Source organism: Triticum dicoccoides, chromosome 1A (genome assembly GCF_002162155.2).
Source record: "Triticum dicoccoides isolate Atlit2015 ecotype Zavitan chromosome 1A, WEW_v2.0, whole genome shotgun sequence".
Lineage (NCBI taxonomy): Eukaryota > Viridiplantae > Streptophyta > Magnoliopsida > Poales > Poaceae > Triticum > Triticum dicoccoides.
Window position 1 is genome coordinate 507,956,445 of NC_041380.1, and position 15,347 is coordinate 507,971,791.

The window sequence follows — 15,347 nt, forward strand, 5'->3', positions numbered from 1 at the left end:
GGCAGGTTGTGCTTGTGGAGATCCTCTTCAACTTATGATGACAATCCACTATGCATGTGAAGGTATGTGAAGATAATGACATGCATAATGGAAAATGGACGTCTGCAAAATGATCTAAGTGCGGAATTTATCATCGCACATGCGGAATTTATCATCGTATCACAAAGTGGCAAATAAGTAGCAGACGACCATCGAGTTTAGGTGTTACAACTCGAAGAATCAAAAGTATCAAAACGAGAGTTGTAAACACGAGGCAAAATATAAAGCAACCGCCCATGTGGACCCGCTTGAAGACTATCAAACTCATATGCTTCTCCCCCTTTTGTCAGTAAGGACCAAAAAGGTTTGAAGACATAGAGCATCTATTCGTTCCCATGAAGATTAGGTGAATCAGCAGTGAAAGTGCGTTATATCGACTAGAGGGGGGTGAATAGGCGATTTTTATGAAAGTCTTCAAAACGTGGAAGTTATGAAGACAAACGATAGAAATAAACCTATTACCCTGAAACAGAAGGTAGACTACACTAGGCAAGCCATAGTCAAGTATTCAATAGAGTGAAAACACAATGACTAATAGCAGCAATGTAGTAAGGATCAGGTAGGAAGATATTGTGAAGCCACACAGAACACACAGTCACTCAGTGAAGACAAAAGATAGTGCGAACATACAATGACTTCACAAGGAGTAACAATAAGTAAAGGGAAGGGAAGATGAAACCAGTGACTCACTGAAGACAATGATTTGTTGGACCAGTTCCAGTTGCTGTGACAACTGTACGTCTGGTTAGGGCGGCTAGGTATTTAAACCTTAGGACACACAGTCCCAGACACCCAGTCCTGAACACGCAGCTCAGGACACCCAGTCCTCACCATATTCCCCTTGAGCTAAGGTCACACAGACCTCGCCCAATCACTCTGGTAAGTCTTCAAGGTAGACTCCCAAACCTTCACAGACTTCGTTCACCGGCAATCCACAATGTCTCTTGGATGCTCAGAACGCGATGCCTAACCGGCTGGAGGATGCATAGTCCTCAAGTGTAATAAGTCTTTAGATCACACAGACAATAAGACTTAAGTGATGCCTAATTCTCTTTGGCTCTGGGTGGTTAGGGCTTTATCCTCGCAAGGAATTCTCTCTCAAAGGCTTCGAGGTGGGTTGCTCTCAAACGACAAAAGCCGTACTCTAAATCTGAGCAACCAACCGTTTATGGTTGTAGGGGGTGGGCTATTTATAGCCACTTGGCAACCCGACCTGATTTGTCCAAAATGACCCTGGGTCACTAAGGAACTGACACGTGTTCCAACGGTCAGATTTCAAACTCACATGGCAACTTTACTTGGGCTTCAAGCAAAGCTGACTTGCCCGACTCTGGACAAGATTCGCTCTCAAAGTCTTCACTCGAAGACATAGGTTTTGTTTAAGCATCACTTCAGTCATTCTGACTGGTTCTCTTGGACCCCACTTAACAGTACGGTGGTTCCTATGACTCAACACAGAAGAAAGAGAACTACGAAAGATCTAAGTCTTCGAGCTCCATAGGCTTCATGTGGTGTCTTCTCTTGTCATAGTCTTCAATGTGAATATCTTCATATACCACCTTTGACTTCAATGTCTTCATACATTTGTAGGGGTCATCTCTGGTAGGAAAACCGAATCAATGAGGGACTTCTACCTGTGTTATCCTGCAATTCTCACAAACACATTAGTCCCTCAACTAGGTTTGTCGTCAATACTCCAAAACCAACTAGGGGTGGCACTAGATGCACTTACAATCTCCCCCTTTTTGGTGATTGATGACAAACTAGTTGAAGTTTTCAACGGGGAATTTAATCTGTGAAATTGTAAAGGATAAGGAATTGTCTTCATAAGTTGCAAGGGCTCCCCTGAAGATGTGCATATAAGTAATTTGCTTTTGGAATGCAAATGCACATGGCAGGTTGTACTTGTGGAGATCCACTTCAACTTATGATGACAATCCACTATGCATGTGAAAGTATATGAAGATAATGACATGCATAATGGAAAATGGACGTTTGCAGAATGATCTAAGTGCGGAATTTATTGTCGCACATGCGGAATTTATCATCGCAACACAAGGTGGCAGATAAGTAGCAGACGACCATCGAGTTTAAGTGTTACAACTCAAAGAACCAAATGTAGCAAAACGAGAGTTGTAAGCACGAAGCAAAATATAAAGCACCCGCCTATATGGACCCGCTTGAAGACTATCAACCTCATATGCTTCTCCCCCCTTTGTCAGTAAGGACCAAAAAGGTTTGAAGACATAGAGCATCTACTCGTTCCCATGAGGAGTAGGTGAAGCAGCAGGGTCGTTGGTGGTGTTTGGCGGTGCTGAAGAGCTTGGAGTAGAGTCGAAGCGTGCTGAAGGAGGTGGCGGTGAAGTAGCATCGTCTTCATCCTCGATCACTTTGGCATTCACAGTTGCAGCAGAGGAAGAGAACTCAGAGTCTTCAAGGGATGGAGTTCATCGCATCACTGCCCTTCGAGGAGGTGTGGAGTCAAACTTGAATCGCTCAATGAAGCCATCCTCTTGAAGATCATCTTCAGAACACATCAGCGTTAGCCCTTTCCATGTGCGGCGAGAGGTTTCATGGGAAACAAAAGCATTCTTGGTGGCAAGATTGCGAATGCGATTAACATCCACCAAGAGGCTTTGCATCTGACGCTTCAGCCAGTCATGATGCCTATCCTGTTTCTGATGAAGAGCCACAAGAAGCTCTCGGTCGTTGAGAACACGAGTGCGCTTCTTGGGTCGTAGAGCAGTTGTACTATCAGTGGCTTCAGTGAGAGCAGGATGCGGTGCACGTGTAGTGCTAGCCAAAGGATACACACGAGTGGCTGCTTCAACTCCTTCAATGTTCTGAGAAAAACTTTGATGCTCTACATTTTGAAGACTTAGGGGTTCCTTGGCAGGCTCAGGATAGATGGCTTCAATCGACATATTCACATCAGGAAGAAAAATCCGATGATTGCGAGCAGATGGCTGATATGAGATACTGGAGTGAAGTTTGATAAGCCGCATGACCCATGGGGCGTAGAACTTCAAGCCAAACAGATCAGAGCCTGATGTAGCAAGTTGGCGAATGAAGAAGTCCTGTGCATTGAAGCATTTTCCATGAAGAATATAGAAGACCAAAGTCTTCATTGCACCTTCAAGCTTGGCATGTGGAGAGTGTCCTTTAATTGGCCAGAGAGTTCGCCTTATGATGTGATAAATGGTTCTTGGCAGATACTCAATGTCTTCAACGAAGAACTCCGTGGGATAAGCAACATCTTGGGGCAATGGCTTTATCATACTGAGCATCTGACTCATATTAGGTTCAGTCTTCTGAAAGATTCTCTCAATAGCTTCACTATGAAGCTGACAGCCATGCTCGTAGAGATCGCCAGGAGTGGGCAAACCAATGAGCTCAATGATGTCAAAGGCTTTGGCTTCGTGATGAACGTTTCCTGTCATCCACTCCAGGACCCAAGTCTTCGGATCTCTGCTATACCCGCGGATGTGAAGTGTGGCATAGAATTGGAGCAGCAACTCTTCATTCCAATGCTCTTGGTCAGTGACGAACGGCAGCAATCCAACTTCTTTGAAGCAGTCCAGAGCTTCTTCTAGACAGGGCAGACCAGCTATAGCTTCAATGTTAAGACGCTTGTGGGGGAAGATGTGACCTTGATTGTATAGAATGCAGGAGTAATAGCTTAGCTGCGGATAGCTCCAGAACTGATCAGATGATATCCTTTCCCTTGAGTAGGGGTTCCTGGAGCTATTGAAGAATGTGTTGTCTGCTCTGAAACCATTGATATTGAAGGAGCCAGGTGCTGATGCAGGACCTGGGAACCTTGGCAATCTTGGGATTGGCTTCTGTACCTGAGGCCTGTGCTCAACATGATAGTCGAACTAGGGACCGGCAGTAGACTCAGGAACAGAAGTGGAGGGATCAGTGGCTTCGCTGACTTCTGGTGCTTTGTTGGTGAGGGCTCCACATTAGCTTAAGCCATAACAGCGTCAGTGGCTTCAGTGGTGTTGGTGGTGGCAGCCTCAAGATGTTCAACCTCCACTTGATGAGCTGGAGGGTCGGTCACAGTCACGTTCTCCTCGAGAACAGCTTTTTGGTGAGACGGGGGTGTAGCAGCGCTTGGGGTTTCTTCTTCATCGGCTGATGCAGCCGGAATGTCTTCAGCAGATTCAGCTTCAGACGCAGAGACTGGAGGCCTTGGTCCTTTGCGAAGCCTGTGCAACACAAGCGACGCCTGTGTAGTTGGAGTTGGTTGGGCCTCAAAGTCTTCTTCCTCTTGTGGGCGATCAGCCCATGAAGCATCCTGAGCGATTGGCGTCAGAGGACGCCCAATGCTGATGAGTTCGCTGTGCTCGAGCTGAGGAAGGACTACACCATCTTCTACATGGTCATGTTGACCAATGTCTTCAGCAGCGATGGGATCAGCTGCTGGAAAGTCTTCAGCTTCATGAGCCTCTGTGAAAGCAAGCTCATGGATTGTCAGTTGGCGTTCAGCGTCAGGACGAACCATGGAAATGGGTTCAACAATTAAGGGCTCTGTGGGAGCTGCCCGTTCCTTCTTCGTCTTCCGCTTCTTCTTGGAGGGAGCAGTAGCAGAGGCTTCAGGATGTTTCCTCTTTCTGGCTTTAGCCTCAGCAGTCCTCGTCTTCTTCAGTTTTGAAGTGGTCGACCTGGCCTTTGGCTTCGAGCCAGTCATGCTAGTTGGGAAGACAATGGGATCTGCTTCCTGCCTTGGTGCATCGGGTTCAGCCGTAGCGGGCTTCTTCTTCTTCTTTGCAGCCATCCTGGGGTCGATGCCAGGACGCCCAAGGGCCTTGCGCTTCTCAGCCTCATTGTAGTCTTGCACACATCTGTCAGCCAGAACCTTCATGCGCTCACGCGAACCCTGAGCTTCTGCACGTTTCTTTAGAAAGGCTTCCTTGAGCTCGTGCAACATAATCTTGAAGTTCTTCACTTCTTGCATGCTGAGCTTGGCCATATGCTTCTTGAACTGAGCCTTTTCAAAGTCAATCTTCTGCTTCAGTTCAACAATGCGCTGGGCGATAGCTAGTTCTAAAGCAATGGCGCCATGGAAGGCGACACTAAGGCCAATGGGTAGTTGCAGATCTTCGAAGCTGATGTTTGGCGTGTCAAACCACTCATCAATGAAGTTGTGGATGATTGTCACATCAAAGAGAGGCAGATCATTAAAGATTTCCGCCTCTTCTTTGCTCTTGATGAGTTGCTCAAGAGCGTCATCTACAAGATCTTCATCACTTGACAGATCAATGGCATCATTGCGCAGAATGGCAGCAGCTGTTAGCTCTTGGCCGGTGTGTGGCAGAGGCATCTTGACCTTCTGGGGCTTGGAGATGCGTGACAAATCTTCAAACTGCACACTGTCTTCAGGAGGTGCAGTTGCCATTGGCTTCGCCCGTGAGATTTTGGTGCAGAGGCCGGCTTTGAAGCTTTTGGCTACTTCAGCTTCTTTGGCTTCAGCGATGCAGGCGCTTCATCTGATTCAGCGTCAGCTGCAAGCTCATTCACTGCAGTCCCTTGAACCAAGATATGGGTGATGAGGCCTTCAAGGTTGTAGAAAGGACCAATAACATTGGGTTCTGCATCTCGTGTGCCATCAGCCCTTGGAGCTGAGGGACCAGGGTTGAAGTCTAGTCCCAATGTTTTCTTGTTTTGCTTTGCTGAGTTCTGGGCAAACTGGAAGTTGTGCTTGAACAGAGTGTCGTCACGACACCATAGTAGTGACGATGGGTGTGCATCAACAGGCTGTGGCCCACGGACCATGCAGGGATAGAAGCCTTGTTCAATGACTTCATCTCTGGACCTGGGTTGAAGATTCTTGTATAGGATGTCTCCCCATGGTCTCTTGATGGCATTTTTCTCAGCATATTCCTGGGTTACAAATCGGTATTTGAACCATTGTTCTGCCCAATATCTTCGAATCCATTGGATTCGGGTCTTGCGCTGATTGTAATCCTCTTCAGGATCTGTCTTGTATAGTTCTAAGAGGTCATCTGGCAGATCTCTAGATGTTTCTCCACGATGCTTTCTGCCACCATTCCTTGCTGATTTCTCTGAAGCCATGAACCTTAATCTGAAAGGCTTCAATACGTTCAAAGGCTTCAAAGATTTTCGCTTGCTGGACAAACAGGAACTGGCTTCGGGAGAATTTATGTGATGTTGTAAGAATTCTGCAAATGAATGCATACTATGAGAATCAAAGGATTCTCCCATGGACATGTACCTGTGACAGCATTAAGGTGCGAGGGAAGGGGAAGAGGTCATATGCATTCTCAGAAGATTTTGAATATAAATAAGTTTAGAAGACATTGACCTCATCGTGCGAAGACATTCATTCATAGATAAGGAGTTGGTTCCAGATTTGTACGAATCCAGAGATCAGTACAAGTGAGGAATCTAACTACTTTGTGAAGCATAAGTGAATATACCAGGCATGTTATGAGATGCAGTATGAGAGAGATCTAACTTGTGTGAATAGAAACTGCTTGTGGTAGAAAGTGACAAAGCCATAGGATCAACGGTGCCGTAAAAAGGAAGTTTTATTTACCACACTAAGAACTGCTAGACGGAGTGGAAGATGAGGCCGAGCAGTTCGATCTTCCGTGCCCTAACTTGGCGACGGAGGACACCTACGGCGACGGCGGAGAGGACGATGTCCGCGGTCGGCGTGAATACAGCGTCGGAGAGGTTGCGGCAGCGAAGCGCTTCGTCGCCGGCATCGTCGAGGGCTAGCGGTGGCGCTAGGGTTCGTGCGAGAGTGGAAGAAGAGATAATGACCGCCGTGAAGTGTGTATTTATAGGTACAGGGGTGGCACTGCGTTATTACCAAAGTTTCAGATCGCGGGCGAAAAGAGCGCAATCGCGGCGCGATCGCGGGCTGGAAGCCTTCCCGCGAGGCAATCCCGTTTTTACGCGATCTGCCGCTAACCGCGCGATCGCGCGCGAAACGGCGCTATTTGGCTTCGCTGTCGCTGCAAAATCGCGGGATTGGGCCGAAAACTGAAACACAAGGGCCTAAAGGCCCCAAATAGACCAGAAACAGCCCAGATATCGTGATGGTATATAAGACCTCCTCCAGAAAACCTAGGTCGTGTCCCCCTCATTCCCTTCTCCCCCTCTCACCAAAAACTTGCGGCGGCTGCGCTGCTCTTCCCAGCAGCGCCGACTGCTACTTCGTGGAAGCCAGATTGGATTCCGGGGGTGGTGGAAAGGCGACCGACGACGAGGGGCGTTTGAACGACGCCGCCTCTGCGACCATGATGACATCTCAGTCTCCAGCAGCCGGGGCAAGCACATCGCCAGGAGGTACAAGTGTCCTCCGATTCCATAGCTCATTGGTAGATTCAGACTTGTTTGTTGATTCAGGATTTGATACCTACTTGGATTGTGGAGGGTGGCGTTGAACGTGTATGTGTGTTTGGTTTACTTATTCCTCTCACGGATGGATGGGGAGAGTAGAAAGCAGCATTAAATATTGCTTCTAGCATAGCAGGCTAAAGCGCTGATATTAGAAAAATAAATAGGCATGCTAAAACAGAGAAAAACTGGAATAGGCTCTTGTGGTCTGAGCAGAAGGAGCATGTAGAAAACTGAACCGAAAACAATGAACGTCATTCATATTTTTCCTGTATTGTTTTGATTATATCCAAGTCATGGAAGATGTGCTTAGTGATGCTTGCAACATACCCCAAAATTTGCGTTCACTTCAAGGCAAGGGATATCACTTTCTATTTACCAGATTGCTACATAATAAAACTGCTATTTCTCTAGGAAAAATCAGTACAACCAGAACCCGTTTTTTCATTGCCAGTAAAGCAAATCACAGCTCAAGAACTTGTGTAAAGAATAAAGATATTGTTGTCTGTTGTGCTACTTCCATAACCTGTGTAAATAGAATGAGAGGGTTGGCTGGGTCTGTTGCTTTAATTTAGTGTATGTAGAATGCTCTCAGTAACCCATTTCACATCTAATTTCTAGATATGTCTATTTGATTTTTGTAGGCTTGGCTAGGTCAAGCACTTCACCAATAATCCCAGCACCTCATGTAGCTCAAGTGCACTCAGATGACCCAGCATGGAAGCATTGCACGATTCCGTACATGACCAAGAAGGCCTCTGTGGAATGCAACTTCTGCCATGGTGTTTACATTGGTGGTATTACTCGAATGAAGTACCACCTTGCAAATGTCAAGGTTCAAAATGTCGTTTTGTGCCAACAAGTTCCAGCTGATGTGAAGCAAGAGATGAGGGAGCTGATCTCAAGGAAAGATGAAGCAAAGGAAAAGAAGGCCAGGAAATCAGCAATACGCAGAAGTGATGTCAATTTGGATGGAAATGATGCTAAGGCTGCTGATGAAGATGACATCTTGGGTGGTGGTAGTGGGGGTGGTCTGCTTGTATTATCAGGGAAACGACAGAGTAAGGGCAACACATATGGTTCTATGGATAAGTTTTGCACCAAGTCAACAGAAGAGGTTGTGGCCGCAAGGAAGGGAGAAGGCTTTTCTACAAAGTTGCAAACCAAGTTGTCCACTCAAAGAAGGGAAGAGAGGAGGGTCCGTGCTTGTGAGTATGTTTGTCAGTTCTTCTATGAAGCCAGAATCGCCCATAATGCAGTCTTGCTTCCAAGCTTTGAACTTATGCTTGAAGCGGTTGGAGCGTTCAGGACAGACATGAAAGGCCCCACTCCTTATGAAATGGGTGGCCCTTACTTACAGAAGAGCAAGAAGAAAGTCGAGGAAGGATTTGCTAGACATAAAGAAGCATGGAAGCTCACTGGATGTACCGTCATGACAGATGCATGGACAGACAAAAGAGGAAGGGGAGTGATGAATTTGGTAGTTCATAGTGCCTATGGTGTTGTTTTTGTTGATTCCGTGGACTGTTCAGATGTGAGAAAAGATGGCAAGATGATATTTGATCTTGTTGATAGATGCATAGAAGAAATTGGGGAGAAGAATGTCGTTCAAATTGTAACGGATAATGCCTCAGTCAATATAGCAGCAGCAACAATGATGAAAGTGAAGCGTCCCTCCCTATTTTGGAATGGTTGTGCATCCCACACAATTGATTTGATGTTGGAGGACATAGGGAAGCTTCCTGCAATCGAACAAACAATTGCCAAAGGAAAGGTTGTGACGGTGTTCCTTTATGCGCATACAAGAGTTTTGGCATTGATGAGAAAATTTCTTGGAAAAGACCTAGTCCGCTCTGGTATTACTAGGTTTGCAACAGCATATTTGAACTTGAAGAGCTTGCAGGACAACAAAAAAGAAAAGTTGATCAGGTCCGATGAACTCAATGAAATGGACCACCTAAAAAAGGCAAAGGGGAAGAACGCAGCTAAAATCGTTCGCTCTGAAACTTTCTGGAAAGCAGTAGATACCGCTGTCAATTTCTTTGAGCCAATGGCAAATCTTTTGAGGAGGATGGATAGTGATGTTCCAGCAATGGGCTTTATTCATGGTTGTATGTTGGATGCAAAGAAAGAGATCTCCGTGAGGTTTGACAATGACAAGTCTCGCTTTCTGGAAGTGTGGGACATCATTGACAAGAGATGGGACAGCAAGTTGAAGACTGCATTACATATGGCTGGATACTACTTGAACCCATACTATTATTATCCAAACAAGCTTGATATTGAGATCGATGGTAGTTTCAAAGAAGGGCTGATAACTTGTATTTCAAAGGTGGTTGAAGATCCTATCATGCAAGAAGAAATAATCGATGAGATTGACCACTATCAAGAGGGGATAGGGTCTTTTGGAAGGGACATTGTTGTACGGCAAAGGAAAAACAAGAAGTTTGATCCAGGTAATTGGTTGCCTGATATTGTTGTTTCTTATTTTGTTATCCTGCCCAAAGTTTCCTAACATGTCCCACTTGTTTATGTTCAAGCTAAATGATGGATGAACCATGGGACAAGTGCTCCAAAACTAAGGATCTTGGCTGCAAGGGTTCTTGGTTTGACATGTAGTTCCTCTGCTTGTGAGAGGAACTAGAGTGTATTTGATCAAGTAAGTATATTGTTCCTCCTTTCCACTTAAATGCATTGTTCAATCCATTTTGAAGACTTTGTGATGCTGTCAATTTCTCTATGAACTTAAGTGCATAACTGGTGGTCTTGATTATACTTCTTCTATTTATCTGGTGATGTTATGCTTGCTGCAGCCTTTGACATATTGATTTGTTCATTTTGTAGGTTCACACAAAGAGACGCAACAGGATGCTGCATGACAAGATGAGTGACCTTGTTTTCATCAAGTTCAACTCCAAACTGAAGGACAAGAAACTAAACAAACGCAAGGACCCCATTGAGAAGCAGGTGGTAGATGTTTTAGAAGATGATGAGAATGAATGGATCACTGGTGTAGTGCCAAACGGTGATGAAGAACAAGGTGAAGATCAAGATCAAGAAATTCTGTATGCAAGCTCGCATGCTGGACCAGGAACTTCTGCTATTAATCCACTTAAAAGGAAGAGGGGTGTCTATGGTAAGAAGAAGAAGAAGATGATCCCTGTTACTCCTCAAGAAGATCTGCTCTCTGCTTCCTCTGCTTCAGAAAGTGACGACGACGAGGACACTGACATGAGTTCTGGTTCTGACATGTGAGCTTGTCGGTTTCTCTATGAACTTCATTTTGGCGCTCATGATTCTATCCTTTCCTGTGTGCTTTTGACAAATGAATTCTGAAGACTTTGTGATGCATGTAATGGACTATGGACATGATGCTGTTTGTTACTGAACTTAAGTGTCGAACTGCTGATGTTATGCTTGAAGCTTGATGCAGTCTTGAATTTATGTTTCTATTTATCCGTTGAACTGCTGCAGATCTCTTCTGTACTTGTTATGTTCGAATTTATATTGAGAATCCTCTTTTTTCTACTGAAAATATGCTGTTTTCTGAGAAAAATATGCACATGTATTAGTATATATGTGTGATATACATGCACACGTACTGTAGCCGCGAAATGGCTTAGCGGCCGCTATAGCCGGCGATAGCGGCTGTAGCGTTGGCACAGAGCCAGCCGCTAAATGCCTTAGCCCGCGATCTGAAACTTTGGTTATTACACAGGTGCCCCTGGCGATTCGCATCTGAGGAACACCTGGCCATTATGCGGAATTTTGGGGTTTGTTCCATGTCCCACGCACGCCTGGATTGTCGGGTGGTCGTTCCTATTTCTTCGGGTTTCATGTGGAGGAATGAGCATTGAAAACGGACTTAATGGTTGTCTCTGTATCTTCTGCTGATAAGGACGCAGAGAAGACATTCGACAGTTTCAATAGAATGCATATGATTTGGAGAGATAGAATTTGAGATAGAAAGCATAGAGAGGTTAGGGTCCGATCACATTCACTTAGTTCAAAAGATTCAATAAGAAGACATAGCTATAAGTGAATGTTGTAGAGGACAGAACACTAGTATATATATCTATATAATCAACATAGTGATGGTAATCATGAAGATATGTTGATATTGAAGCCAAACCAAATGTGAAGACATAGAAAATGTAACGCCATGAGTGAAACACTTCAAACAGAACATTTGGTGGTGGCGTTACCCACCATATAGGAAGTATTAGACCCAGACACGGCGCACAATTATCGTGGTGCTCCGAAGTCAAATTCCACATTAATGTATTCACACTTAGAATGTATGTCTTCATTGATTGAAGATATACTTTACTTCGTGTGTTGCACATCTAAGTCATCAATATGCATAAGGGTTAGGATGTGTGCCTGATCACAGGACATTTGAGGATTCCAGGATATTTAGCTCACACCGTAACTTGCAAAATCTCTTCTCATCCAAGGGCTTGGTGAAGATATCTGCCAATTGCTCTTCAGTGTTGACATGTATGATATCAATATCTTCCTTCACAACATGATCTCTGAGAAAGTGATGACGAATTTCAATGTGCTTTGTCTTCGAGTGCTGAACTGGGTTGTTGGCAATCTTGATGGCGCTTTCGTTGTCGCAGTAGAGTGGCACTTGCTTCAGATGAATGCCATAGTCTTTGAGCGTTTGCTTCATCCACAGAAGCTGAGTGCAGCAAGATCCAGCAACAATGTATTCAGATTCAACAGTGGAGAGAGATACATAGTTCTGCTTCTTTGAAGACCAACATACAAGTGATCATCCCAGAAAGTGACATGTGCCTGATGTAGAATTGCGATCAACTTTGTCACCAGCATAATCAGCATCCGAGAATCCAACCAGATCAAACTCTGAGCCCTTTGGATACCATAATCCTAGAGTTTGGGTGTGAGCCAAATATCGAAGAATTCACTTCACAGCTAAGTGATGCGACTCCATTGGTGCCGCTTGAAATCAAGCACACATGCAAACACTAAGCATAATATCTGGCCTAGATGCACATAGATAAAGTAAAGAACCAATCATGGAGTGGTATAACTTTTGATCGAACTCTTTACCATTGTCGTCAGGACCCAGATGATGCTTGGCTGGCATTGGCGTCGTGAAGCCTTTGCAGTCTTGCATACCAAACTTCTTTAGGCAATCTTTGAGATACTTCTCTTGAGATATGAAGATGCCGTTGCGTTGCTGTCGTATTTGAAGACCGAGAAAGAACTTCAGCTCTCCCATCATAGACATTTAATATTGCTCTCCAAGAGGGGGAGTCCGCTTGTAATGAGTGGGACCGAAAAGATCCATGTGAAACAGTTCGAAGGGTCGAGTAGCGGTCATGATTGTCTTCGAGGGATGTTTGGCCTTCGTCATCTTTCCTGCCTCACAGGCACCGCATAAGTGATCTTTCTTGAACTTGACGCCCTCGATGCCTATGACATGCTTCTTCTTTGCCAGGGTGTGGAGGTTCCTCATGCCAGCATGCCCAAGCCTTCGATGCCAGAGCCAACATTCTGAAGCTTTTGCTAGAAGACATATGGCAAGCTGTGGTCCTGCTGAGAAATCTACCACGTACAAATCATCTTTTCGATACCCTTCAAATACTAGAGACTTGTCAGATTCCATTAGAACAAGGCAACGATATTTTCCAAATATTACGATCATGTTTAAATCGCAAAGCATTGAGACGGACATTAAGTTGAAGCCAAGGGATTCAACAAGCATGACTTTATCCATGTGTTGATCCCTTGAGATTGCAACTCTACCTAGACCCAATACCTTACTTTTACCAGTGTCAGCAAATGTGATGTGGCTCTTGTCGGATGGACGTAAGGTTGAGTCCATAAGAAGGCTTCTTTTGCCAGTCATGTGATTTGTACACCCACTATCAATAATCCATTCTGAAGACGCTGGTGTCGTACCCTACAATGCAGTTAGGGGGATAGGCTTCATGAAGAGCATTGTGAAGCAAAAACATTTGACAAACCAGTGGGTTATGAAAGCTTAGTTCCAGATTAGGACTAATAGGGAGAGTAGCAAGCGATTCAGGAACGAAGTACATGGTAAGACCATTCGGGCATTTGATCTTGCGCCCTACAAGATGTTTAAGGTCCCCAGCAATAGCGTCAGACGATTTTGGTTTTCTGCTGGAGACCTTTCCCTGCAAAAGAGAGTTAAGCTTTCTTAGCCACCCACATCTTCAAGGGTGTCTTAGAAGCAATAAGTCTAAGTGCAACATCTGAGAACTTTGGCTTTCGAGCCCTAGCAAACAGTCTTGCAGGCGGACAATAGTACTCATAAGAATAAGCAGAATAGTTCTTGGTCTTATGAACATGGCGGTTTGATGAACCGCTCTCATATTCATATGCCTGAGTATGGTTTCCCTGCAAAACATTTGCGTTAGTGCGACTCAGGTGAGTCCTCTGTCTGTATGAAGCCTTTGGATCGTATGAAGCCTTTGGTCTGAGGTTTGTCTTCTTCACGTGAGGTGTCATGATGACATTCACAAGAAGATTCTCTAGACACCTTTTCGGAACCCAGATCTTCTTCATAGGCGGTCCATTCCTGCAGTTAGTACCAATGTACCTGGCAAACACTTCACCATTCTGATTCTTAAACAGTTTATAGTTTGCATCAAGGGATTCATCAATGATAATGGGGTTAGAACAAGTGAAGCCAGATAGATTGGATGGATCTACTGAAGGTTCCTTTGCAGCAACCCACGTGGTTTTGGGGTACTGCTCAGGTTTCCAGTAAGAGCCATCAGCATTCATTTTCCTTACGAACCCAACACCCTCTTTCCTCGGGTTTCGGTTCAGAATCTGCTTTTTGAGGACATCACATAGTGTTTGATGCCCTTTAAGACTTTTGTACATCCCTGTTTCAAGCAATGTCTTCAACCTAGCATTCTCATCAGCAATAGCAGTGGTATCCTCAGCAAAGGGGTTAGTTACCACATCAACAGTTGAAGATATTGCAACAGTGGTAGAAGTAGAACATTCAGCAACAGAAGTAGCATTATCACGCTCAATGCATTTAAGACATGGTTGTTCAAATCCTTCCTGAGAGGAACTGATCTGTTTGGCGCGAAGTGACTCGTTTTCCTTTTGAAGATCTTCATGAGCCGCTCTCAATTTCTCAAGATCTTTCTTCCTTTGAAGATAATCATAGGAAAGCTTTTCATGAGTTGTTGAGAGAGTTTCATGACGACTTTCAAGTTCCACATACTTAACGTGAAGATTTTTTATGTCTTCAATTAAGGATTCAGATCGAGTCATTTCAGCACCTAACAGATCATCGCTTCTGTCTAACAGTTTTTGAATATGTTCCATAGCTTTCTGTTGTTCAGTTGCAATTTTAGCAAGTGTTTTGTAGCTGGGTTTTGAACCACAATCAGAGTCATCGTCACTAGATGTTTGATAGTGAGTAGTGTGTGTGTTTACCTTGGCACCGCGTGCCATGAAGCAGTAGGTAGAAGCGGAGTAGTCCTTGTCATTTGCATCGGTGTCGGTGATGAAGTCATTGTCTTCAGTGTTGAAGATGGAATTGGCAACGTATGCAGTAGCCAGACTTGCGATGCCTGAATCGGACTCCTCCTCAGACTCCACCTCTGCCTCCTCAGAAGCGGACTCCTCCTCTGAATCCATTTCCTTGCCAACAAACGCACGTGCCTTGCCAAATGAGCTCTTCTTGTGTGATGAAGACTTTGAGGAAGACTTGGAAGAAGACTTTGAGTATTTCTTCTTCTTCTTGTCGTCAGAGTCATATTCCTTGCTCTTCTTCTTCTTTTTGTTCTCATTGTCCCACTGTGGACACTCAGAGATGAAGTGGCCAGGTTTCTTGCACTTGTGACATGTTTTCTTCCTGTAGTCGTGAGCAAAAACTTCATCATTCCTTGAGCTTGATCAGGAAGACTTTCTGAAAC

At 44.8% G+C, this 15,347-nt stretch overlaps 1 protein-coding gene across 1 annotated transcript; it reads left to right on the top strand.

The window, feature by feature from the left end:
* The first annotated feature begins 9,977 nt into the window (after positions 1–9,977).
* LOC119311111 lies at positions 9,978–10,765 on the top strand. Its single transcript, XM_037586773.1, has 2 exons — positions 9,978–10,069; positions 10,255–10,765. Exon 2 carries the CDS (start codon positions 10,279–10,281, stop codon positions 10,663–10,665), a length of 387 nt encoding a protein of 128 aa, XP_037442670.1. The 5' UTR covers positions 9,978–10,069; positions 10,255–10,278; the 3' UTR covers positions 10,666–10,765.
* The last annotated feature ends 4,582 nt before the right edge of the window (positions 10,766–15,347 follow it).

Bases quoted from the DNA above. Each gene is read 5' to 3' on its own strand.
- LOC119311111 (XM_037586773.1), top strand. From the start codon at position 10,279: ATGCTGCATGACAAGATGAGTGACCTTGTTTTCATCAAGTTCAACTCC.